The 24,442-nt window shown below is 45.6% G+C and overlaps 1 protein-coding gene across 1 annotated transcript in view; it reads left to right on the forward strand.

Moving 5' to 3' along the window:
- The window catches only part of LAMB1 (laminin subunit beta 1), a 65,121-nt gene that overhangs the window by 38,129 nt on the left and 2,550 nt on the right, over positions 1-24,442 (forward strand). Inside the window, exons 22-29 of the mRNA XM_019543540.1 lie at positions 10,165-10,534; positions 12,756-12,940; positions 14,761-15,002; positions 17,356-17,559; positions 17,959-18,103; positions 20,122-20,329; positions 20,533-20,674; positions 22,993-23,169. Coding sequence (XP_019399085.1) covers positions 10,165-10,534; positions 12,756-12,940; positions 14,761-15,002; positions 17,356-17,559; positions 17,959-18,103; positions 20,122-20,329; positions 20,533-20,674; positions 22,993-23,169 — 1,673 coding nt within the window. The remainder of the gene's footprint in view (positions 1-10,164; positions 10,535-12,755; positions 12,941-14,760; positions 15,003-17,355; positions 17,560-17,958; positions 18,104-20,121; positions 20,330-20,532; positions 20,675-22,992; positions 23,170-24,442) is intronic.

Raw genomic sequence — 24,442 nt, forward strand, 5'->3', positions numbered from 1 at the left:
TGTGTGTGTGTGTGTGTGTGTGTGTGTGTGTATATATATATACACACACACACACACACACACACACACATATATATACACAACACAAGAAGTTGAATGAGGTGAGCTGTTTTTATCCCATTCGTACTTTATTGCTTTTGTAAGATGCAACTTCTGGCCTTTAAAAATTAAACCATGAGGGTTAGGTTTTGTGGGGTTTCTTTTACAAATGTTACAAGAGATCACTGATATTGAACTACTCGTTACCCACTCTCACCTGCAACTATTAAAATGATCCACTTCTACCTAAACCACTTTTATCTGGAAACAGCAGCCTTCCTAAACTTTGAAAAGTAGGGAGTGTCAGATAAATAGGACTGAGATTCAACAGAGCCATAATTTACAGAATCAAAGGCAATCAGTTTATCTTGTCTCTTGGCCAATTATTAGAAATCTGGTATTTTCACGTTACAAAGACTTCACTGGGTTAATGAAATCCAGGAAGTGCCTTGTTTATCACTTGACTTGAAAACTGAAATACAAAAATGTAAATACAGCACTTCTGTGAATGTTTTACATGAAAACAAATAAAAGATTTTTAATTCCTGTGCATGAGAGAACAGGGCATGGGAAAAAAAGGAAGAAATTCTAGCACCACATATATTGGGAGACAAAAAGGAAGGGTAAGTTGCTCCCAGATCTGAGGGGAGGGTGTCTGTCCATGGCCTTAATTAGATTTGGACATCCTGAAATCACTTAATTTATGAAATTCCAGTGTGCATTAAGAATAAAACATTGTAATCTAAATATATTGAGTCCTCAGCATAAGACAGTGATAAAACAGTTTGTGCTTTGCCACATATCACACATTCAGTTGTTCTCTGCTTTTCAAGGGAGCAATGTGGGGGAGGGCAGTGTTTGACCACTGGATATCCATGGGGTTCAAAAAAAAAAAACGTGCAAAAGAAAAAGCAGAATGGCACACATGGGGGCAGAACACACAGCTCAAAACTGGAGCCTGAATGGCCAGAGCCATGCTCTGGCTGCCAGCCTGGCTCTGAGCAGCACGATCGCTGCTGCTGCAGCCCCCTGGGTTCCCGGGGGCCTCGTGTAAGTGCACAGAGCTGGCTGGCCCCAGCCTCCCCTACCCCACCCAGGGGAACCTGCCACGTACCACAGGACTCCTGGCACAGGCATTCCCAAGGGACAACTAGCAGCAGCACAAGCTGTCCCCCTGCTAACTGTCCCTGGGGAACCAAACGTCCATGCTCATCTGGATGTGGCCGCTGGAGCTAACTGCTTCTTACTGGGAGCAGGCACATTTGTATCTTTTAAGATCAGAAAAGATTTTGCTAATGACCACAATGAGCCATAGGAACTGACCTATGGTTTAGGGGTTTAGCAAATGAAGATAAGTAAAAAGGAGCAGCTTACTAACGGGGAGAGAGGGAATACTACCGAGTGATCAGGAGAGCTGGTCACAAGTGTTTTTCCATGAGATTTTGTTTCATCTAAATTAAAATGTTCTGCAGGATAATGAACAATTCAATTGTTTCAATTTCCCAATCAAAACATGCAAATGAAACAAAATGTTGTTCCAAAATGATATTTCATGACATAATGACAGTTTGTTCATTCAGAAGCTCTTCTGGCCAGACAATTTAAGGAGGGGACTTTTTCCCATTACATGTTCCAAAGAAAACACTTGGGTTTTTCTGACTTTACGTTTTGTTTACTGGTTGAACACTAACAGATATTCTTTAGCTAGTATAACAAGAGATTTGGTCACTATGTCCTTTTCTGCTTAGCAAGGGACAGGTTTAATTATCCTTTCCTAACTCATCCTAATCTTCAAAGCAGGTAGTTTTATGTGTATTAACTTGCAGCTTTCTGCCCCACCCTGGGTTTTCTTTAATGTGAAGAAAATAATCAGCTATTTGTCCTGAAGACTGTTACTAACCGAAGCCGGTTAAGGCAAAAATGTAAAAACCAGAGACTCCTCTGTAATTTCAACATCTGTGTGGTTTTAAGGAGCAGAATGAAGCATTCTTCCCTATTTCTAGTCATGTGACTGCAGGAATGTTTCTTTTTTCTTTTCTTTTTTTTTACCTTTGCTTAAAAGGACCTTCAGTGTTCTTATGAGATTTGAAGTATTAGTCCCTAATACTTAGTCTCCCAAGTGACATCTGGGAGCCATTTCCAGCAACATGATAGGCTCTGAAACTTTTGTGTTGCTGGATATCTCTGTTTGCCTGCTTGTTCTTTATGGAGGAAGGGAGATAAGATGATCGAGTTTTGGCAGATAATGTAGTATTCCCCCTCTTGCAGTACTGCCAGCCCCATTGTGACAAAAATCATGAGACACTCTTAAAAAATCAGTAGATTGGTATGTAAATCATGGTGCTATTTTTAAAGTGTGTGTGTGGGGGGTGTTATTTGAAGGTGTGGGGGGCTGTGGGTCTGTGTGTGGGGTTTGGAGCCTGGGGAGGGAGGGTCCTGGCAGGATGCAGGGTGCTGTGGGTCAGAAAGTGAGAGGCAGCAGCAAGGCTGGTGGGGCTGTGGCTTGGGAGTGAGGGGCAGGCACACAGACAGACACACAGAGACAGAGCATTCAGGTGGTAGGTTCATTTTATCTCCTGCTCCTTTAACCTCTGTGGAGCAGAGTGAAGTTATCCTAACACTGACTAGGTAACACATCCCAAAGATAACCATCACTTGAAGTGGTATAACTTTGAGATACTCAGAGGGGCCTTGGGACATATAGCACAAGTGAATGAGTATTAACATGCTGACATTAAAAGTACTACTCCCTTTTAAGTGCCCTTGGTATGCTCTACATGTAACTTTACCCTAAGTGAGGGGTAGGCAAACCCCAGCATTGGTGCCAGAGCATGGCACGTGAAGGCATTTTGCTTTGCATGCATACCTCAGGGTGGGGGCTATGCTGCCAGAAAAAGGATCAGGCCCCTCACAGCTTCTCCATTGCCTAGCATGTCAACATCTTACAAGTTGAGGTTGCAGGTGTTTTTTGACAGCCTGCCCAAAAAAGTTGCCAACAACCCCTGCCCTAAGCCACCTCTGGGGGCCGTCATCATGTTTGGTCGTGAACTAGAAAGCTCTAAATAGCCTGAGACTGCCTTGTTATAGGGATTGCCTCTCTTCAGGTACCCTTACAGCTGTGGTCAGCAGGGACATTTGTTCACAATTTCTCTCATGTTATAAAAAAGAAACATCTCCTAGCCTGATGGTGGTGTTTCCTTCCCTTCACGACAGTAATGGGGATGAAAGGAGTTTCTTTGGGTTTCTGACTAGTTCTCTTTGATATACTGCCAGGGTTTTATAGTATCATTATGATGTGTGAGGGAGTGTAGGTCTGGATTTTTAGAGGTCTGTGGTGCCTCCTGTGCTAGGTACATGAATGCCTTCCAAAAATCTGTAGTAGGTCAGTGTGTTACATGGCAGCATTTCAAAGCAACCCAGTCAGCCAGAACCTTAGAGAAACTCCCCTTTACTGTTGGGGGAAGTGCTGGGCCCTGGATGCTCAGAGAGGAGTCTTTTAAAAAAAATAAACTTTAAAAATCTAAATTAAAATACAATAATTACTGTTATGTGGTTGGACCGGTGGTCAGGGGGTAGGATGTTTCCAAGTCAGTAATATGCTAAACAACACTGTGAGAGTGCTGCCACAGTAGGGGAGCCGGAAATAGGCTTTAGCCAGAGACACCCAACAAACATGTAAAAGCTCCTCCCAAATTAAAAACAAATTCATAAACCAAAGCCCTCCTTTTGGTTTCTGTTATTTCTGATTATCCAGTCTTTGGGATGGCTTTTTCCTTGCTTTCCCTTAAACTGGGATTGTTTTACTTGGCAAAGAAAAGTCTTTGTTTCTGGTTTTATCTTCTGGAGGGGGATGAGGGTACAGTTCTAAGAACAGTTCAAGACCTGGGTTACAGAGCATCACAAAGTGATGCAAGTGTAAGAACAAATTTTTTAAACCCCATTTTATGCAGAGTGGAGTTCTGATGGGTCCTAAAGGGGAGCTGTAATGTATGGCCACTTACGCCTGTGATGGGAGTTTAGTCCCCTAAATTGAAACAGTGGGTTTTTAATTGCAACGATTAAAATCCTACCATTTCAATTTAGGGGCTTCTGTCACTGTTACAGTGAGGGGTCTGATCTGATCCTCTGCAGTGGCACTGCTCCCTGGGCCGCCCGGGTAGGATGCTAGCTGCGCAGGGCCTGCCCCAGCTCACAGATACCTGCTAGATCCAACTCTTCCCCGAGCCTACCCACTGGAAGCCCACCAGGTGCTGCTCCCCACACAGGCTCAGGGAAGAGTTGGATCCAGCAGCTGCTGCCTGCGGGCTGGGGCAGCACCCACGCAGCTGGCATCCTGCCCAAGTGGCCCTGGGAGGTGCTGCCACCGTGGAGGGAATTGGGGGCTCCCACAGCTTAGAGTCCACGCAGTTCGGTGGCAGCTCATGCAAGCAGGCTCCGCTGGAGTGGTGGGGAAGCGGTGAGAGGCCTGATCCTTTTTTCTTTTCTTTTTTTTTTTTCCTTGAAGAGCCTGCCCACATTTACTGCAGCTGGGGGGGCGAGCTGCCACCAAGCCCTGAGATGCAGGGGGCCCAGGACCTTCCCTCAATGGCGGCGGTGCCTCCCGGGGCCACCTGGGTGGGTGCTACCCTCCCTCACAAGTAGCACCAAGCCCAATCTGGCTGATCCTTGAGCCCTAGCTGGGGCAGCACCCACTCACTAGCCACCCTCCCAGGCAGCCCCAGGGAGCACTGTTGCTGTAGAAGGAAGGACTGGGGCTCTATGCAGCTCAGGAGCCACTTGGCCCACCAGCAGCTCACCCTCCAGGCCATGGCAGATGCGGCAGGCTCCATGGGAAAGAAAAAAAAAAAGAGGATCGGCCTCCTCACCGCTTCTGCCTTCAGCCCGCCTCTCCCCCAGCAGGAGGGTGAGCTAAGGCTGCAACATTACAAATAGCTACTGTTGCAAACTAAACTAGGTGGGGATGTGGTTTAATTTGCAATGTAGTAAACTCATTTAAATCATAAAAAACCCACGCACGCGTATAATGTAACACAATTAAGTCGCAAAAATGGCCAATTTTTGTTATGTGTACAAGCACCCTATAATTACAATGTGTTTGTCTCAATCCTGTACAGTTTCCTGGTTGGTGCTATATAGCTCTACAGTGTTCCATTTATTTTATTGCTTTTATAGCAAAGTACTTGCTGCTGGCAGTTGGATCATAGAGCTAGGTTTATACTGAGAGGGTTTGGGGATTGATCAACATTTACATAATTTAATTCCTTTTTTAGCATATTCTCCACTATTTTGTAGCGCCCAGAGTATTAGATTGACTTTATCATGCATATATTGATACTTCAGTGTCCTGTACCTACTGTGATCTTGTTGGATTTCACATCAGAGTTAACAAAAAGACCTGCTTTTTAAATCTGTGATTTCACTTGGTAGAAGCAAGTGCCCATGTAATCTGATAGTATCCTGGGATCTTTGAGGAGAAACAAAATGCATACCATTTACTTTGCTCTGGAATTTGGATAATTGATCATGATACCGAGTGCCATATTCCCAGCAGCAATACTTGATGAAAGGGTTAACTGAGCCTCCTTCAAAGAGTAACTTGACAATTTGCCTGGGGGGATATATTCCATGGCAAGTTACTGTGGGAATACTTAAGCACTTTGATGTGAAGTAAAAACAATCTCTTGTGTCAGAGTACAATTCAGAGAACAAAAGGACCATTTTGTTAAATTGCACGGACATAAACTTGCTCATAAGAAACAGAAGTCGTCTCTGTATTATGGTGTATTTTGTATCCATATTCTATAAGAAAGCTGGTTTTGTTTATGAAGCAATTTGTTCCTTTAAGGGCTTTTTAAAAAGCTGGTTAAGAATGGAGGCTATATTCTGGCTTGAAAGCAAATGGTAAAGATCATCATGAAACCTGCTTTATTTTGCCCCCTTGCCAATTTCTAGGGGGAATGCTGCATTAGCAAAGGCTGATGTTTTCAAAAGAGTAACCTGCTAGTACTCACAGGTGCTCTAGATGGATTTATGGGCCATTTGTATGTGTTAAATTTATGAGGTAGTCCTGAAAGATGTGATGTGTAACTGAAGGCTTTAATCTGCTGGGTGTCAAAGCCTTGAATGTTAAAGGAATGTATGTTTGATCTAGTGTGGATTTACTCTGCCCTGATGATAGGAAGGGCACCTCCAGCATAGCTGCAAGATCTCTGAGACCTTTTGTTCTTTGCTGCTGTTCCTTCATTAAAAGCTATGAACATTGGTAATTGTCTCTTAGCATCTTCTACCCAGCTATTTAAGAAGAGGTCCAGATGGAAACTTCCATTTCTACCACTTGAAAGCTCTTCTTTTTACATGGATTATGTCTGGCTCAGACCAAGTGTAGTCCTATGCTTACCTGGCAGGGGAAACACCGTGACCACCAAGGTGGTTTTCCTAGTCGCACCCAGGGACACCCACCCTCCGGGCACGGGGGTAGTACCTGCGAAGGTAATGTAGAGTTAATCTCCCACTTAGCTGCTGGAGTGGGAAAATCTTGGCTTTATGCCCACTTTACGGAAATGGGAGACTTCTCCCTAATTTGCTCCTGTAGCCATATGGCTGAGGGCAAGCAAAACTCAGGGGCCTCCAAACCCCAAGCCTCCAGGCTTGGGCCTGCACATAGGATGCCTGCCAAAGGATTTGGAAACATCTGAAGTCCTAGCTGGGGGTGGAGGATGTTTGCCGGTAGTAGGGCCACTTATGGTCTGGACTGACTCATAGTTTTGTAATTGATTTGGCTGATTTGACTTGGAACACAGGAAAAAAAATGTCCTATATGCAAATGAGTTTAAAAATATTGTAGTGTGGCACACTGAATTATGCTAAGTGAAAACAGATGTCAGACATGAGCTTGTACAACTGGGGAGCTCAAAATTCACGGCACTGATAGGAGCTATGTTGAGCAACCTACTGGGAGCTCAAGGACCATCCCTGACTGTCACATAAAAGTTTCCATAAAAGTCATTGTATTTGCTTGTATTCACTCCTTTTTGACTAGTTAAACAGAAATTACTAGAGGTGCGCCAATGTATCAGTGGCATATCAGATCGACAACGATAAAAGGAAACTTAATATTATCAGTTATCAGCTTTTTTTTGGCTGGCATAGCTGATAATGTCACAAATAAATGCTCTGTGTGTGTGTGCAGTCACAACATGCATGTCACTAGGAATGCAGCCTGGCAGCTTGGAGAACAGCGTCTGCCTGGTAAATTTGTGGGAGGGAAGGGGCGTGGGGAGGGCAACTCAAGACCCCCATGGTGAGGGAGGGAGTGGGACAGGGGCAGGCACTGCCCAGCTGGGGCAGTGAATGTGACCATGCCGGGAGCAGGGCAGAGCAGACATCCGGGGAAGTGGGGATGGGGGTGGGTCCCTGCCAGTGTGCGCACCCCCAGGGGAGCCATGGGGGACATGTGCCCTCCTGAATTTGTATGTGGGATGAGGGCGGGCTGCCCACTGCAGGCTTGGGGCCACAGGCTGTGCTTGGTGTGGGTGGCAGCGACAGTGCTGGGGAGACATGGCTGGGGGGGGTAGTGTTGGGTCAAAGCCTATGCCAGCTGCCCGTGTCGGGGCCACCTACCGGTCACCGAGTGTATCCTCACCTTCAGTTGGATGTATCACATGCACCTGCCTCGCCTGCCATGACTTCAATGTTAACGGAGTTGGTTTGTATGTCCGATGCGTGCCGTCAAATTATGAGTCTCCTTGGCATCCCGTGGGTCCCGAGTTTCTGAGGGCCCCGCCACCCCTACACCCTTGCCTGTTCCACCGGGATGGTGGCCGCCAGCCTGGTTTGGCCACGTGTCCGTACGTCGCCTGAGTAGTCCACAAAAGAAAGATAAAAATCAACACAAGCACCATGACCAAGGGGTTTCCCTTGATCAGAGTGGCTGCTCCAGCCATCTGCAATCGTCCTCCAATACCAACTTGCCCTCTGGGGGGCGAACCCCCTTTTTGGCTCTCAAAGAGTCCCTTTGGAGGGCTTGATCAATTTCCCCTTTTGCAGTTAAAGCTCCCTGTTGAGCTGCGCCCCTATTACAGGAGCTACGGTACCCAAAGTCAAATAGTGCCCTTCTATTAGGGTCTTTACTGTACCCAGCTCCAGCTGGGCTCCAGCCGCTCCCAGCTGGTAAACAAACAGTCCTATGCCCCTGAGAGGCCAGCAGACTGGGCTCAAAAATCCTGCTGGGGCTTAGCCCTTCGCCAGAGGTTCCTACCGGCACTCAGTGTTGCTCACATCCTTTGCAGCGTATGCCGGCATGCTCCGTCACCTCCACGTCCTCCTTCCGGTTCTGCGTTGCCCCCGCTTGTTGGCCCCGGCCTCTCTTTTATGCCGGCGAAGGAAGTACCGGCCTATCCCTTCCCCACACACCTGGGTAAGGGGGGTTTCTGCCTGTCTCCTTGGGGCTGCGGGCCTGGGGCCACTGGCCCTCCGCTCAGGCTGGGAGCCAAGGAGCCTGCTGGCTCTTTCTCTCCCTCACAGGTAGGCTACAGAGAATTTTGGGGTGGCTGTAGCTCATTGCATAGCCCCCCCCAGCTCTGCCCCTGCCCACTCTGAGCACAGCCCTGGCCCAGCTCTTGTTGGGAAGAAGCCAGTGCAGTCCCTGGCCCCAAGCCCGCAGTGCACAGCCTGCCCTCACCCTGCACACAAATATGGGAGGCACATGCCCCCCATGCCTCCCCCAGGGGCCATGCAGCAGCTGGGAGCCACCCCCACGTCCCCACGAGCCGCCCATGGTTCCACTCCACTCCTGGGGTCACGGTCACTGCCCTGGCTGGGTAGTACTTGCCCCTGCCCCACTCCCTCCTCACTGTGGGGGCCTTAATCTGCCCCTCTCCGCTGCCCTTCCCCCCCACAGACTTACTGGCAGGAGGCTGCTCTCCAAGCTGCAGGGCTGCATTCCTGTAAATCAGTTATCAGATCGGTATCAGCAGATACGGTTGGTTAATAATCGGCCATTGGTGTTGGCCAAGAAAATCTTTATTGGTCCACACCTAGAAATTACTTGTCTGATTTCAATGTTAATAAACATTTACAGCTGATCAACTTTGCCCTCACACTCCCACTACAAGGAGGCTGGCATCTGGAGAACTTTGGCACCTATGTGCTAGAATCTTGTGACGTTTGTCTACCTTTTCCACATTACAAGCAAGAGCTCTTTACGCCCTGCTTCCTGTTATCTGAACTATAAATACAAACCAGAGACAGAACAGATCCAAACTATGCACTTATACAGTAGCCTAACCAAGGGTGATGGTGAGAGGGGCATCAAACCCAGGCACCAACTTACAGGAGGTCCCAGAACGGCCTGTGTCCTCTCCTCTCTCACATCCCCCTCTTTCCTGGAGTCTTTGTTGCATCAGGAACAAACCTGTGCTGCTCTTGGTGTGGGGACATGGCAGGAGTAATGGGGGGGGTCTTTGAGTCCCCAGGGCACGTAAGACCTTCTCTCCCTCTTCCCTTCCCTTTCCTCTCCCTCTCCTCTCTGGTGCTCAGCACAACCCCACCCACCCACTCTCCATGAAGTTTTGCCTGGGCTGCCAAACTTGATAGTTAACACTTCTGCATTTTTATGTGTACATGAATGTATATAGACATGTTATCTTATTCTGAATGTGGTTCACAATGGGGAACCAGAGTAACAAGATGACCTCAAATTAGGGCCCACTGGACAGGGCCATCCCTCCTGAGTAATGTGAAATAGGTACAGAGCACCTTTCTAGTCTTCTCCACACACTTGCCTCTTCTTCCTTTTTTTACACCCAGCCTAGCTAGAGAAATTGTGGAATCTCCATCTTTGGAAGTTTTCAAGAGCAAGTTGGACAGACACTTGGCTGGGATGGTTTATTTAGTCAGAGAAGATCCTGCTTTGAGCAGGGGGCTGGACTAGATGGCCTTGTGAGGTCCCTTCCAGTCCTACCTTACTACGTTTCTCCCCCCCAGTGTGCTAACATACTAATTTCACATTCGTGTCATTACAGATTCTTGGCTTGTGTTAAAAAGTTCCTTTCAGCTTCATCTTTGGTTCCATCTGGCTTTGTCTTTTCAGACTTAGTTTCTTTTTTCTCCCCCTCACCCTTCCAGCTTGTGACTGCGATCCCCGTGGCATCCAGACCCCTCAGTGCAATCGCTCCACAGGGTTGTGTGTCTGTAACGAAGGGGTCGAGGGCCCTCGCTGTGACAAGTGCACCCGTGGCTACTCCGGTATCTTTCCTGACTGTGCACCATGCCATCAGTGTTTTGCTCTGTGGGACATTATCATCCGCGAGCTGACCAACAAGACCCAGAGGTTCCTGGACAGAGCAAATGCCCTGAAAGTCACTGGGATCAGTGGCCCTTATCAGCAGACACTGAACAACCTGGAGGAGAAACTGAATGAAATTAAAAATATCATTGCTCAAAATCCAGCTGCTGAGCCCCTAAAGAACATTGGCAATCTCTTCGAGGAAGCTGAGTGAGTATGCTACCAGCTTTGTGCATATTTTGAGTTCAATTAGGGCTTGGTGGTATTTAGTGGGAGTTCTGTGCCTAAGTCCCTTTGAGGATTGGGCCCAAGGTATTTAATAGGGTCAGGCCAGGGGTCTTATTAAGGCTGCTGTGGAGAACAAACAAAAGACTCCAGGAATGATTTCTGAAACACAGGGAAGGGGAATCCTGCTTGCATTTTGTCAGCCTGCCAAGCACTTAAGTGGAGATACTTGTGTTGATGCTGTATGTGCCCCAAGGGCAAAGGACAAACATTGCTATTATGTGAGAGAGAATGCAGGGGGAAGAGATTAAATTCTTGGAATTTCATTTTACAGCCATCTAGATAACAAGGCAGGCTCCTTCCGCTAATCTAAGGCGAGGAGCATTGTTAGCCAAAGGGGCCAGTATTGCAGTATGGTTTGTTTCCATGTTATTAAGTGTTGGAACCCAATATTCTGTTTAAAATAAGGGTGTGGAGAAGAGGAGAGTGAGCCCCTTGGATCTTTGTGGCATTTTAACACTCAGTGCTACAATTATTGTTAAAAAGAATTGCAAGACCCCCCCAGGCATAAACGAGTGAGGATAAAATGTTTCATAGTCAATAAAATCTAGGCACCTGCCCCTCCACCCCAGTTCCACCCTCCCTTCATGCTGCAGGACAATGAAGAATTGGGGCTCTGGAGGGGAAATACCATGACCACTCAGTTGTAGGTGAAAACCACTTTCTTGGCAGGGGATAGTACCTTGACCAAGGTAAGGCATAGTTAGCTTTCCACTTTCACTTCCAGTGGGAAGATCTTGGCTATACGCCAACTTTCAGGAAATGGGAGAACTCTGTGGAAATGGAACACTCCTCCCTAACTTGCTCCTGTGGCCATATGTTGAGGAGAAGCGAAACTCAGGAGCATCCGAACCCCAAGTCTCCGGGCTTGGGCCTGAATATAGGATACCTGCCAAAGGATTTGGAAGCATCTTAAGCCCCAGGTGGGAGGTAGCAGGATGTTTGCTGCTAGTAGGGCCACACATGGTTCTTGAATGACTCATGGATTTGGAACTGATTTGGCTGTTTTGACCTGGGACCTGAAAAATATTCCTTTAAAAAAAAAAAAAATTGGGCTCTATGTAGGCCAAGAGAGGGGAGGCCATACTGAGGGATCTTTCCTCCTTTTCTTGTCCCCATAGATAAGAGGAGAGTGGTGAGTCTGTAAGGGCACCTTGAAAATGCCCAACTACTGATGTTTGGTTTAAACACAACACTGCCTTGTTCTTCCCAGAAAGAGATGCTTGGGTTGATGGCAGGGAGAATGGTTGAAATCTGTTAACTGTATGCAATAGAATCAGACTCTGCTGAGCTCCTTTTAGTCTTCTCCAAGCTTTTTGGCCCTGGCTCTGAAGTCGTTAGGGTCTTTTTGTTGGCTTTTGTTGAGAGCCTGTATCAGTCTGCTACCTACAGCTGGAGTCTGATAGCCCCTGTTTTATTATTTGCTAATTATTGTGGAATCCCTGTCTATATGAGAGTGTACTGTAGCTGCAAGCGCATTTCTTGGGCTGGAATAGCAAAAACTGGGCTTACTTTTTAAGCAAAACAAAAAAAAAGGATAGCAGGAAGGTGCTTGTTGAATGGAAAAGAAAGAGTTGGTTTCAGTCTTACTGGAGGTCGGATATTTCCTGTCCACACAGTCCATCCTGCTGGAAAAGGGGAATCTTTATAAAGTTGTTAAAAGAATCCATTGTGCTCATGCTGGATTTTTCCCCCTGAAGTTCAATCCTTTCTGTCCCATAAGTTTGTACTAATAAAAATGCATTTGTAGCTGTGTGGGATGTGAAGCAAATTATGTATGGATCATAGCAGTCAACACACTGACCTATGCAGTTGCCATGGTTTGGGAGCATTACACCAGTGTTCTGGAATCTGCCTCCAGTTAATCTTACACAAAGCAGCTGTTTTCCGAGTAATTTGGTGCTTTGAGTTTATAAACGTGCTGTAGATTAAAAAGTGTTTTTTGTGATAAAGGAAACAAAGCAGACTTCTGGTAGGCAAGCTGTTACAAAACATTTACAGCACACTGGGGGGAAGATGTGTCCTTATGTGGGGCGTCAGAAGCAGAGGGACAACAGACATTACTTAACTACTACTTTATTCTTAAAAATATTTCAAGGCTAATTTTTTCCTTGAATAAATGTATGTTCTGCCTTTTTGCTTACAGAAAACTCAGAGCAGATGTTACAGAAAAGATAACCAACCTAGAAGAAGAGCTATCGGTGATAGCACTAAATAGCAATGGCACAGATACTGAATTGAGCGCCCTCGAGACAGATGCCAAGAGCTTAGACCGCATTGTGAAACTACTTGCGGAACAACTAGAGTTAATAAAAATCTCTGATGTGCGAGGTGAGTGTATCATGGTGTGCAGGGAGGCAGGGGGTGGCAAATGATTAAATGTGTATGATATTAATCTTCTGAATAGTCTGAATAGAATATCTGAATATAACTTTTGTTCCTGTGAGTTTCCTTCTGAGCATTAGGAAGAGTTGCTGAGTTAGCAGGAATGTTTGTGGCCTCTGTTTCTCAGCATGTTGCAAAGCTAGCTCAGGATCTCAGGCAAAAAGTTATCTTAGAATCTTTGTTTAAGTTGTAAAGCAGTCAAAAGCCCAGGCTCCCAGGCAACTTTCCATCAGCATCCTGTCTGAGATCTGACCTAAGCTGCTTGAACCCAAGACATTTCCACAGACCAGTTCCAGTTCCATGAATCAGCAATCTGACAAAATTCTCTTCTGTTGGAAGCTTACCCTACCACTTCCACTCTTGGGAACTCGCAAAGCAAAGCTGTCCCAGTGAAATCAGAGAGTCTCCTCACAGGCATGGCCCATTAGTAAAATAAACTTTGCCTTTTAAACCTGGGGACTGATTTTCCTTTGCTTTTAGTAGAAGCAGAATTTGACCCTTAGACCAGAAGAATATTCAGATTTTCATATTAGAATCACATTCTGTAGATTTTTAACTGCATCTCCCCACCCTTGCTGAATTGAAGGCAGTTTTGCTCAATGAAGGATTGCAGCGTTTTCTGTTAGTATTTAGCAGGCTTCCATTACTAGGGTTACCATACATCCAGGTTTTCCCCTACACATCCTCTTTTTGGGTCCTCCCATCTCCATCCAGGCAGTTTTTAAAAATATCAACAAATGTCCAGGATTTTGCTTTGCCTCCGCTCAGCATTAAAGTTTTTCCAATACTTCCCAGTTTGCCCCAGCAAGGAGCTACTTCGGACTGAGGGTAGCAGGGGAGGGCGGTTGGAGGCAGGGGCATCATGTGTGAGTACACATGGCTCCAGCAGCTGCAGGCAGGTAAGTTTATGGGAGCGGGGGTTGGAGAGCCAGGGCTGGGGAGAGTGTGTGTGTGTGTATGCATGGGTGGCAGGGCGGCCATGTGCATGTGTGGCAGGGTGTGTGTGCACGCATGGCAGGAGGTGTGTGCATGTGACAGGGTGCATATGCACACAGGGTGTATGTGCTGGGGATTGTATGTGGCAGGGAGTGTGTGCATCTGTGGCTAGGTGTGCAAGAGGGACAGATGTCTGCCAGCAGCTTGGGCTGCAGCAGGGTGGGGAGGTGCCTTCCCCTCCAGTGGGGGAAAGGGGTGGGGGGGGCTAGGGAGGGCAAGGTGCTGTGTGTGGGTCAGGAGTGAGGGGCACCAGCAGAGCTGGGGGGGGGATGCTGCGGGTCAGGAGTGAGGGGTACTAGTAGGGCTGGGGGGGCAAGGGGCTGCAGGTCCAGGGTGGGGGGGCACCAGCAGGGCTGTGGGAGCTGTGGCTTGGGAATGAGGGGAACCAGGGCCACAGGAGACTGAGGGTTGGCAGCATGGGTCACAGGCAGGGCCGGGGGAATGCAGGTTGGGAGTGAGGGGCACCAGCATGGTCTGGGGAGTGGGGTACTGTGGATCAGAAGTCAGGGGCAGCAGCAGGGCTGGGGGGGCTGTGACTTAGGAGTGAGGGGCAGGGGTAGGGCATGGGCATATGACTTCTCCACCCCCTCCCCTAGCAGGTGTCCTCTTTTTGGAAACTGGAAATATGGTAACCCTAACATTACATTCCACCTGGTATCCAGTTTGTTAAAAGAATTGCTTTGTATGCAGTGTCATCCATTAGGCTCCCTTGTGCTGTTAGTTAAGCAAACGGGGCTCACTGCTGAACAGCCTGCTCTGAATTCTTGCAGGAGCCTTGGATAGCATCACCAAGTATTTTCAGATGTCCCTGGAGGCAGAAGAAAGGGTCAATGCCTCCACTCTTCACTCTGACAGCCTGGTAGAACAGTCAGCTCAACTGCGAAAGGAAGCAGAAGACTTGATCCATGAGAGAGAAGCCCAGTTCAAGGCTAAACAAGAGGAGCAGTCACACCTCCTGGATGAACTCGCAGGCAAGCTGCAGAATCTGGATCTTTCTGAAGCAGCTGCAAAGGTACATGGTTACATTTTCCTGGGTGTAAACCAGGGGTGGGCAAAATGTGACCCACGGGCTGGATGCAGCCCGCCAGGCTGTTCTATCCAGCCCACGGGGCCCCTAAAGAATTTAGAAAATTAATATTTATCTGCCCTTGGCTGCCTGCAATGCAGCCCTCAGTGGCTTGCCAAAACTCTTAGTAAGCGACCCTCTGCCCAAAATAATTGCCCACCTCTGGTGTAAACCCTACAGAGAAAGAATAATCATCTTGGTGAGGAAGTGACAGGAAGGGAGGCTATTTACAGCTGATACTTTCAGCAAGATCTGCATGTGAGCCACTGTCTCCTACTCTGGGCAATACTTATCTAGTGAACTGGAACAGGGTTTCTCAGCCTGTGGATAAAAATGCCAATTAGCTCCCAAACACCTCCCATCAGTCCTCCAAGTCTTCCTGTTTCCTTCCACCTCCATGTTCCAAATCTCAGAATCCTGGGCACTCCCAAAGGGCTAAGAGACATGGCTGGTCATAGGACATTTTGCAGGGAGGATGGGCATGAAAGTGGGTAGGCATGAGACCCAAAAAAGGTAAAGCTGACTGAACTGAGACTTTTGTCACCCTTCAGAGACTGTTCCCTTCACTAGTTCTCACTCTTGCATCTGTAAATCCAAAACATCCTAGGAACCCTCATATATACTCGCTCTCCCTGCTATTTCCATAATGCCCCACTCTTGCATATTATTTAGCTAGTTGAACACTTTGGGCTTGCCCTAAATGCCTGTCTGGGTTCCTCAACTCCCTGTCTGATGTGTTTAAGACAAAACAGAACTTTTAGTGAGCTCTTAAGGCAAAAGGCCTGCCTGCACATCTGTAGATACAAGTCAGCCCTGCTGTTCCACTGGAGATGCAGGGTGTTCCTTCTGCAGCTTTCCTTTGAAGTAAACCAGCTGCAGCTGGAGAACAAATCTAGCCTACACCCATGATGGAGGCAGTGTTTATAAACTTAAGTGGTTAGAGGCAGCAGTAAGTTAAAGGATGAGTTCACTAAGGATTGATGTCTCCTGTCCTCCACTACTCTTTCATTTTATGGAGAAGGGGTCTTTTTGATCAGGACTCCCTCCCCCACATTTCTCCAGCAGGGCCCCTAAGCTTGAAACTCCTGTTTGAATACTGTTTATCAAGGCCTGAGACAGCACTGGCAGCTGCTGGGAGCTTTCATGAACTGCAGGACCTTCCATTTTCCAGCTGATAGGGAGCTGCACACCAAACAGGTCAGAAAGGACTTAGCACTTCCCAAGAGAAAGTCAAGACTCAAAAAAGGTGACCTTTAAACATCCTCTGGTTTGGTCTGACCTAGGTTCCCTAGCAGGGGTCCAGATACAAAATGCTTGTCACTTTGTGCATCTGTCCTCCATCAGCAGAAATTTAAAAACTGCAGAATAGGAAACTTAGGTCTCACCTTTCCATCTGATTAAAGAGTTCCATTTGTCTGAACTGACACACCAAAAAAAGCACTGATTGACACTCTGGTTACAACATTGTGTGGGATCATCTGTTTTGTCAAACTTTTGCCTCAGAAAAGTACTGTAATAATAATTGAATTGGGCCTTTATTTCATTAAAATATTGACAAAGTTACTTTATAGTAAAAATTGAAACAAAACTCTCCTGTTTATCTAAACAGTGCTTGGATTGGCTATGAAATTATTATTGTTTTGAAAATTTTATTTCATAGCACATTTTAAATCCTTTGTTGCCATTTAGAGCAGAAAAGGGTTTGAAATGCTGGGACTGTTCCCAGAGTGGAAATTTTGTGTTTTGGCCTTGGTGTTGGTAAGGAAATGACAGGCAGAAAGGGAGGTAGAAAGCTGAAGGGGGCCTGGGTTTTCAGTGCAATCCGCACCGCAGATAACGCTGATCTGTACTGGCTGATGAGATTCATGGGTCTGCTTTCAGGCTGGAAGGCCCATCACTCCGCTCCACCCCACGTATGTAAAGTAAGTATGAAGGTAGTTTATCATTGGAAAACCAAGAGGTCAAGAATGTTTCCACCATACGCTGACAATTGTCATGCCACATCCATTAACTCTGTCTGGAGGGTTTGGCATTTATGCCTTCCTTCACCATCACTTCTGTAACAAATGCTTCAGATACAAAGCAAGTAGTAGCCTGTTGTAACAGTTTTGGAACAGTAACTAAGCTAGGATCTATTTCATGCAGTCTCCTGTGATATCACTGCCAAGGGCAAAGAAATTACCAAGTTTTTCCAACATCATCAGAAAACTTCAAGCTATTCTACCCCCCCAGCCTCTCTTTTCCCCAACAAGGGTGATAAAGTGCAACTATTCTCTGTGTCTAATTTTGTCTGCTGCAGACATGTGGAACTCCCTCGGGGGCTTCCTGTGCTGAATCAGAGTGTGGCGGTTTGAACTGCAGAACAGAAGAAGGAGAAAAGAAATGTGGAGGCCCAGGCTGTGAGGGGCTGGTTACTATGGCTCACAGCACGTGGCAGAAAGCCATGGATTTTGACAGGGATGTACTCAGCGCGTTGGCAGAAATTGAACAGCTCTCCAAACTGGTAACATTTTCTAAATTGTTAAACATTAATTTAAACAAGAGAAATTCCCTCATCAGGGCTACAGTGCATGTCTAGACAGCAGAACATTTTGCCTACAGACACCCATTTCAAAAGCTTTCTTTTCAAGTTGTGCAACTTCCCTGGCACTGTCTTTGTAAGATCCTCATGAAGTGAAGTTGTTTATATCGAAATCCCTGGTGTGATCCATAACATTAGCTGAAGTTATTTAAAGTAACTGGCATTGTGGGTTCCAACATGTTTTTAAAAAGTGTTCTGTGAGTTTTGAGAACAAGCGTCCCACACCCCTTGATTTTGATATCAATTGCATTTTGATTTGTCAGATGGGATCTTCAGATATACAGAAGTATGAAATGAGGCTACTTCCTTTACTTTCTGTAGGTCTCGGAGGCAAAATTGAGAGCTGATGAAGCAAAGCAAAATGCACAAGAAGTTTTGCTCAAAACCAATGCTACAAAAGAGCAAGTTGACAAAAGCAATGAAGATCTGAGAAACCTCATTAAGCAAATCAGGGAATTTCTGATGCGTAAGAATGATCTGTTACCGATCTTTACTGGGTTTGTGCCTAAAAACCAGACTTCCTGTCCTTGAAATCATTCCTTCAAAGCGTAACATGACAGCTTTCCACTTATCTGATATCTTAAACATATGTCTGCTAGAACTCTTGCAGCAAAAATGAAGAAAAATAAGAAAAGCTTTTCTAAAACTTTCAGTCCTTAATCTGGCATCTATATGATGAAATTTAAGTCTTTAGATTTGGCTAAGTATGTCCAGGCATTTTATTTTGGTTAAACAGAAGGTCTGGGGGAAGTGAGGAAGGGTGCTGAATGTGTGGTTCCCTCCAGAGGACAGAGAGAGACTTTTATTTGTAGAGTGGATAAACAAATTTTCATCCTTATATGTTAATTCATGGTTCTGTTCAGCAATAAGATAAAACATGCAAAGTTCATTCTTTCCTGTGTTTGTACAAGGCTAAATAGCATTAGCGTTTACAAAAAATATTAAGTACAACTCCTGGCCTACAAACTGCAGAGCTTTTCCAAGGAAAGCTTTGGTCCCCCTGCCAAGAAGCCTTCGACTTTCCTTGGCACAGTTTAAACGCTGATTTCAAAGCAAAGAGACTTAACCATACAGCTCCTACTAAAATTACTGGGAATTGTACAATTAGTCTCCCAGTTTGCTTTTCTCTGCTTCATATAATTTTCATAGTGCAGAAAGCAGTCTGGTATGGCTGCAAACATGGTAGAATCGAAGGGATTGGTTGACAGAAAGGATTATCTTATTTCACTTGAAAACCTGAAAGTGTATCTCGTCATTTATGAAAATCTAGATGTTGATGAAGTACCATTTAAGTATTCAGGAAATACTGGCATTTAGAAATGATTAAAAGTTGTTTATAAAAGTACCCAGAAGAATGCAGAGAATTTCACCTGTCCAACTCTGTATGTGTGACTTTGCATCTGTAAACATTACAGAACCTCTTAGGTAGCACCCTAAATTTTATGACGGCTTCTCAGAACATAGGCTAGCAAGACAGTTAGTGCTTCATAAAAAAACATCTGAGCAAAGGTGCAGCTCTCATTTCAAGCACTTCCACTGCGAGCCATGACATGGTGTTACAGTTAAACTGAGCATGGCTCTCTTGCAGTAGGGCTACATGAATACGCACCAAGAAATTAACCTCCAGCTCAATTTTACCTGTTACTGTGTTCCTACTTGGCTCATCTTGGGTGTATCCAGACAAGTGCACACGTGCTTTTCCCCAGGGATAAATAGCAACAGCACAATATGTGCCGCTGCTACTTATTCCTGGGGAATGTCTGTGTGCACACACTCTGATGCATAGTAAGTTGCCCCATGTGGGTAGGGAAAGCTGGGACCAGCATCTAGGCTGGCCCCACCAGCCTTACCTGGGGTCCAGGAGGCTCCCCAGGGGCTCCAGTGGCAGGATCTGGCAGCAGGGGCTCCAGCTGGCCAGGCTCCAGTTCAGGGCAGTGCACACTGGTGCCACATGCATCACCCCACTTTTTTCAGTCATGGGGTTTTTTTGACACAGGGATCTCCCTCCACTTGTGCACTCATCTGGACCTGCCCATCATGTTCAAAGCATTCTATCAACATTGGACCAAATTTGAAACACTCCCTGATATCAGTGGAATTGTTGGTCTGTTACCTAATAAATGCTCCAAACTTCCCCCTATTACAGCTGGAGAAACTGGAGCTGATCAATTCTGAAATCCCCTGAAGCTACAGCATAGATCTGGCTATAGAATTCCCAGTCTTGTAGTGAAACCACTGGAGTCCTGTCCCCGAGGGTGGTGTGCTCCTTTTGCCAAAGACCAAAACTGGACTGAAGCAAAGCCCCAGGCTGTTGATTTCTGTAGGGTTGAAGTTCATTAAATGAACAGGGGCTAGTTTAAGCATGTTCAGCAAAGCCTCTCTCCCCTCTGTCATTCGTCAGTTCTACAAGTTTGCAGACAGGAATGGAGTACACTTGACCTGCCAAATCCCCTCACCCCCTCTGCTTTTGTGCCATCATAACAGAGGAAAGTGCAGATCTGGACAGCATTGAGGCAGTTGCTAATGAAGTGTTAACCATGAACATGCCAAGCACCCCCAAGGAATTGCAATCCTTGACGGAAGATATTCGTAAGCATGTGGAAAGCCTTTCTGATGTAGAAGTTATCCTTGAACAAAGTGCTGGAGATATTGCCAAAGCGGAGATGCTGCTAGATGAAGCTAAAAAAGCAAGGTACTGAGTGCTACACTGATCTCTATTGCCTGTCTTTTACATCAGTGTGTTTGAACCAGACTATCGATTTCAATCTGTCTAATGCTTTATAAAACATTGAACTGAATTCATCCCTGGCATAATTTTACTATGGGTAAACCTGTCCCATTCCTTTTCATGCTAAAAGGAAGCATGTCTCATGTTTACATATGTTTGTTCCACAGCAAGAGTGCAACAGATGTTAAAGTCACGGCAGACACGGTGAAAGAAGCACTGGAAGAAGCTGAGAAAGCTCAAAATGCAGCTGAAAAGGCCATCAAAAAAGCTGATAAGGACATCAAAGGAACCCAGGACCTGCTCACCTCTGTGAGTCCCAACTAATCTTTATAAAAATATTAACTAAGAGCAGCAATAGTGAAAAAATTCTGTTTGCTGACTCAGTCAATCTAGGAGGGGAGCTTTTGCAACTGCAAACTCATCTGAATAAGAGCAAAAACAAAGAAGTCAAGATACATCTTCATATGAGCAGCAAATAGAAAGAGGTAGTTTTGCACATACAGTGACAACTGGGGCAGGAAAGAAACCAGATCCCAAGGAATCATTTGGTCATGAGGCAGATGAATCTTCCCTGCACTTGTCTCAGTAATTAAAATGGACATTTTGCCACTGGAGTCAGTACCAACAGAACCGAACCCCAAATGCACAGGGACACAGCCATCCAGCCCAACAGATGGCCTGTTTTGGTAGTATCTGCTCAGATGCAGCTGTGCTGCCAACACTATTCCACACTTGTGGAAGACTTTGCTACTACAGTGCAAGACGGCATGAGAATTAATGCTGTGTGAAAGCCTTCACTGCTGTATATTTTCCAGATATGGCATTAAAGGCTGGTGAGAGCTGCTTATGATCCTTCAACCAACACACAGCCTATTTTCTATGGAGTGTGACCACTTCAGAAGATAGTTAACTTCAGAGCCAATATACCAAAATTTCTTGAATCCCAGCTGAGGTGTTTTCGCTTTCAGTTGAACAGGGGGAAAAAAACCTTGTTTTGAATTCAAGTACTGGCCTTGGACAGGTGACTGCAGTGGCTCCAGCCAGCTGTGGCCTGTCCTGGCCTAGGGCTGGAGTGGTCACCACTGCTGTTGCCTAGCCAGGTTATGGTGCTTTATACAGCAAGGGAGAGGACATATGGTGTGTGTATGTGGGGGGAGGGGGTATATGGGGAAGAGCATGCAGTATGTGGGTGGGGGATGCAGGGAAAAATACAGTATGCAGACAGGGGGAGGGGTGCAAGAGAGACCCTGCAGTGGCAGGGGAAGCTGCTGTCCCTGCTGCTGCCTGGCTGGGGACAGAGCTTCTGTGTTCTCTGTGACCCGAGCCAGGGCCATTGCACATGTTAAGGTCAAGTGGCAGGGCAGGATGGGCAGAAACCATCAGGGACTTGGGGAGGTGGGGAGAGGACAGGGGAGACAGGACAAGTAGCAAGGGATCAAGCCACTTGCCTCCCTACTGCTGCTTTCACTGTCACAATGGTGGAGGGGTGGGGGGAACAAATTTAAAGAAGATCCCCCAATATTTATACTCTGTGCATGAAAAATTCTAACATTTATACTTTTCCATGTGTAGAATGTAATTACTAGGAGGCCATCTTAAAATCAAAGTTGTCTTGGATTCAGGTAAATGCAGTATTACTAGTAATAGGTCCCAAGTATACTGGGGCGATTCACATACACAAGAGAAAGGTCAGTTATACAAGGCAGCTCCAGATTATCTACACTTCACAGCCAAGTCGAACTTTAACTCTCCTCCTTAGGCCTGTTGGTTGCTTGCAGTAGATTGGGCCTACGTGATCATTTTCATATTAAAAATGTTTTGGCCTGTGTAACCAGAGGCATGTTAAAACGAGAATTTAGGCCAGTTTAGATTTTTGAATTGGACTTGTTGAAAAGGAAACTGTCAGGTTTGATATCAGTGAGTCTACAGCTACATAGCAGTTGTCTGTTGCTGGAAGGATAAGACAGGAGTATTTTCGGTTTTTATGGACAATAGATCACCTACTGTTGTTGCTGTTCCCTAGGCCTCTTCAGGCCATGTTCAACTAGATTGGCTCTTTAATCCTTTAAACTGAGATTCCAAGGTGCATTTTACACATTATGTTAACTTTTAACAACATGAAGCAATGAGTTACCAAAACGAAAGATTAGATGTCTTGGTGAAGACTTTCCTGGGTGCTGTATTGGTCTGGGATGTCTCTCTGCCTCTTCTAGCAGCAGCACGGTCTCAAAAATTTTCCCATAGAAGTTTGGAAATAACTCCACCCCTGACCATTACAGCTCACTATAGCTCTAGTCTTGCATTCCTAGACATGCAAGAGATTAGGGCTGTAGAACGGTTGCAAAATGAACTCCCTTTGGTCAGCACAAAGATCTAAGGGACACTTTAAAGTGATGCAGTTTAGATAGTTTTCAAAAGGGACTGTCCTATGACGTTTAGTCAAATCTATGGTTTTGATAACATATACTGAAGACAGTTTGCTATTTGAGTTGCACGTATGGCCAATACATATTAGACACAGACACTGTAGCTAGTTGCTAAAAGATTCTTCACCAGAAAACATATTTGAGAATTTGAAAACTACACTTTTTGAGAGAATATTTAACTTGTCTGTTGCTCCTGGTTAGATTGAATCTGAAAATGCAGCATCTGAAGAAACACTAAACAATGCTACTCAACGTTTGACTAAGCTAGAGAAGAGTATGGAAGAGCTTAAGCAGAAAGCTGCTGCCACTTCAGAGAATGTGGAAGAGATTGAACAAACAGTTTCTACTGTGAAACAAAATGCAGAAGAAGTTAAACAGGTCAGACCCCTATCTCTACAGTGAGGGGGTGGGGGGGGAATAAAGGGCATTTTAGTGCTACTGTTCAGAGTTCTGGAAGATTTATTCATAAGCCTGCCATGCTGGAGTACTTTTCAGTGGTCTAGGTCAGATTTGTTTTGGCTTATTTATTTGTTAGTGCTAGATCTACATGTTTAAATGCTTTACCAGCATATGCAGACAAGGTTCTTTAGGTAAATCTGATATCTTTTATTAGACCAGCTCAAATAGTTGGAAAAATTCTTCTTAGCAAGCTTTCCAATTTAAATACCTTTTGTCAGGCTGAGGAAGCATCTGCACTTGGTGTGTGTTCTTCCTGGATGGGACAAATAGTAAAGAAGCCAGAGGCTGCATGCAAGACAGGCAGTCAATGAAGATGTAAACTGAGGAGTCAGTTTACTTACCAGCATACTACATTCTGTATCACAAAAGGGAAGTGATAGTGCCTGGAACCTCAGCTTTTGTTTCTATTTCTTAAGCAGGCAGAGAACTGCTGGGTCAGAGGGGTGCATGATGGCATGTAGGACTCTACCCTTCAGGAAACTTGTGCTTACTATGAATCACAGGGAAGGCACTGGCAGTTGACTAAGTCTCATCTACACAATGAGAATTAAAATTACTTTCAAGCCCTTCTGTTGCATCTATGAATGAAACAGCATTTCAACCAAGCTGCTTGTAATTTGGTGCTCTCTAGGGGATTCCCACATCACATTAATCTCTGCAGCAAAGATTCCAGATCTCATGATAAAACCAGACATCCTGTCTCTATAGTTAATTTCTAAATTTATAGTTAATTTCTAAATATCACAAAGATGTGGCAAATATAGAAAGGAGGCTGCAGAGTTCTCCCCAATATGTGTTAGTACATTTGTGACAACAAAGGAATACCAACTTTGTTGTCAATTGTTAAGGACAGCACTAAGGAAGTCTCTAAACTATTTTCTACAATATGACCCAGCTCTCTCAAAGGAGGAATTCTTTCTGCCAAAAAGCAATACATTAATCTTCAAACTAAGCTATTAAATCTCAACCAAAGGCATCTGAAGTGCTACTTAACACTAGTTAAGTACAAAAGGTACACTGTTCATTGGGAAGAAGAAAACAAAGGAAAGACTTGCAGTAGTTATTCAATTTTGGTATTGTGCTGCTAGTCACTTGCAGCAACAAGTCCTCAGGACTCCAATCCATGAATTGGACCCAAAGAGCTGCATGCAGTGACCAATATACGCTCCCCTTTCCTGCCCAACCCAGGTCC

Source organism: Crocodylus porosus, unplaced genomic scaffold (assembly GCF_001723895.1).
Source record: "Crocodylus porosus isolate Cpor-Errol unplaced genomic scaffold, CroPor_comp1, whole genome shotgun sequence".
NCBI lineage: Eukaryota > Metazoa > Chordata > Crocodylia > Crocodylidae > Crocodylus > Crocodylus porosus.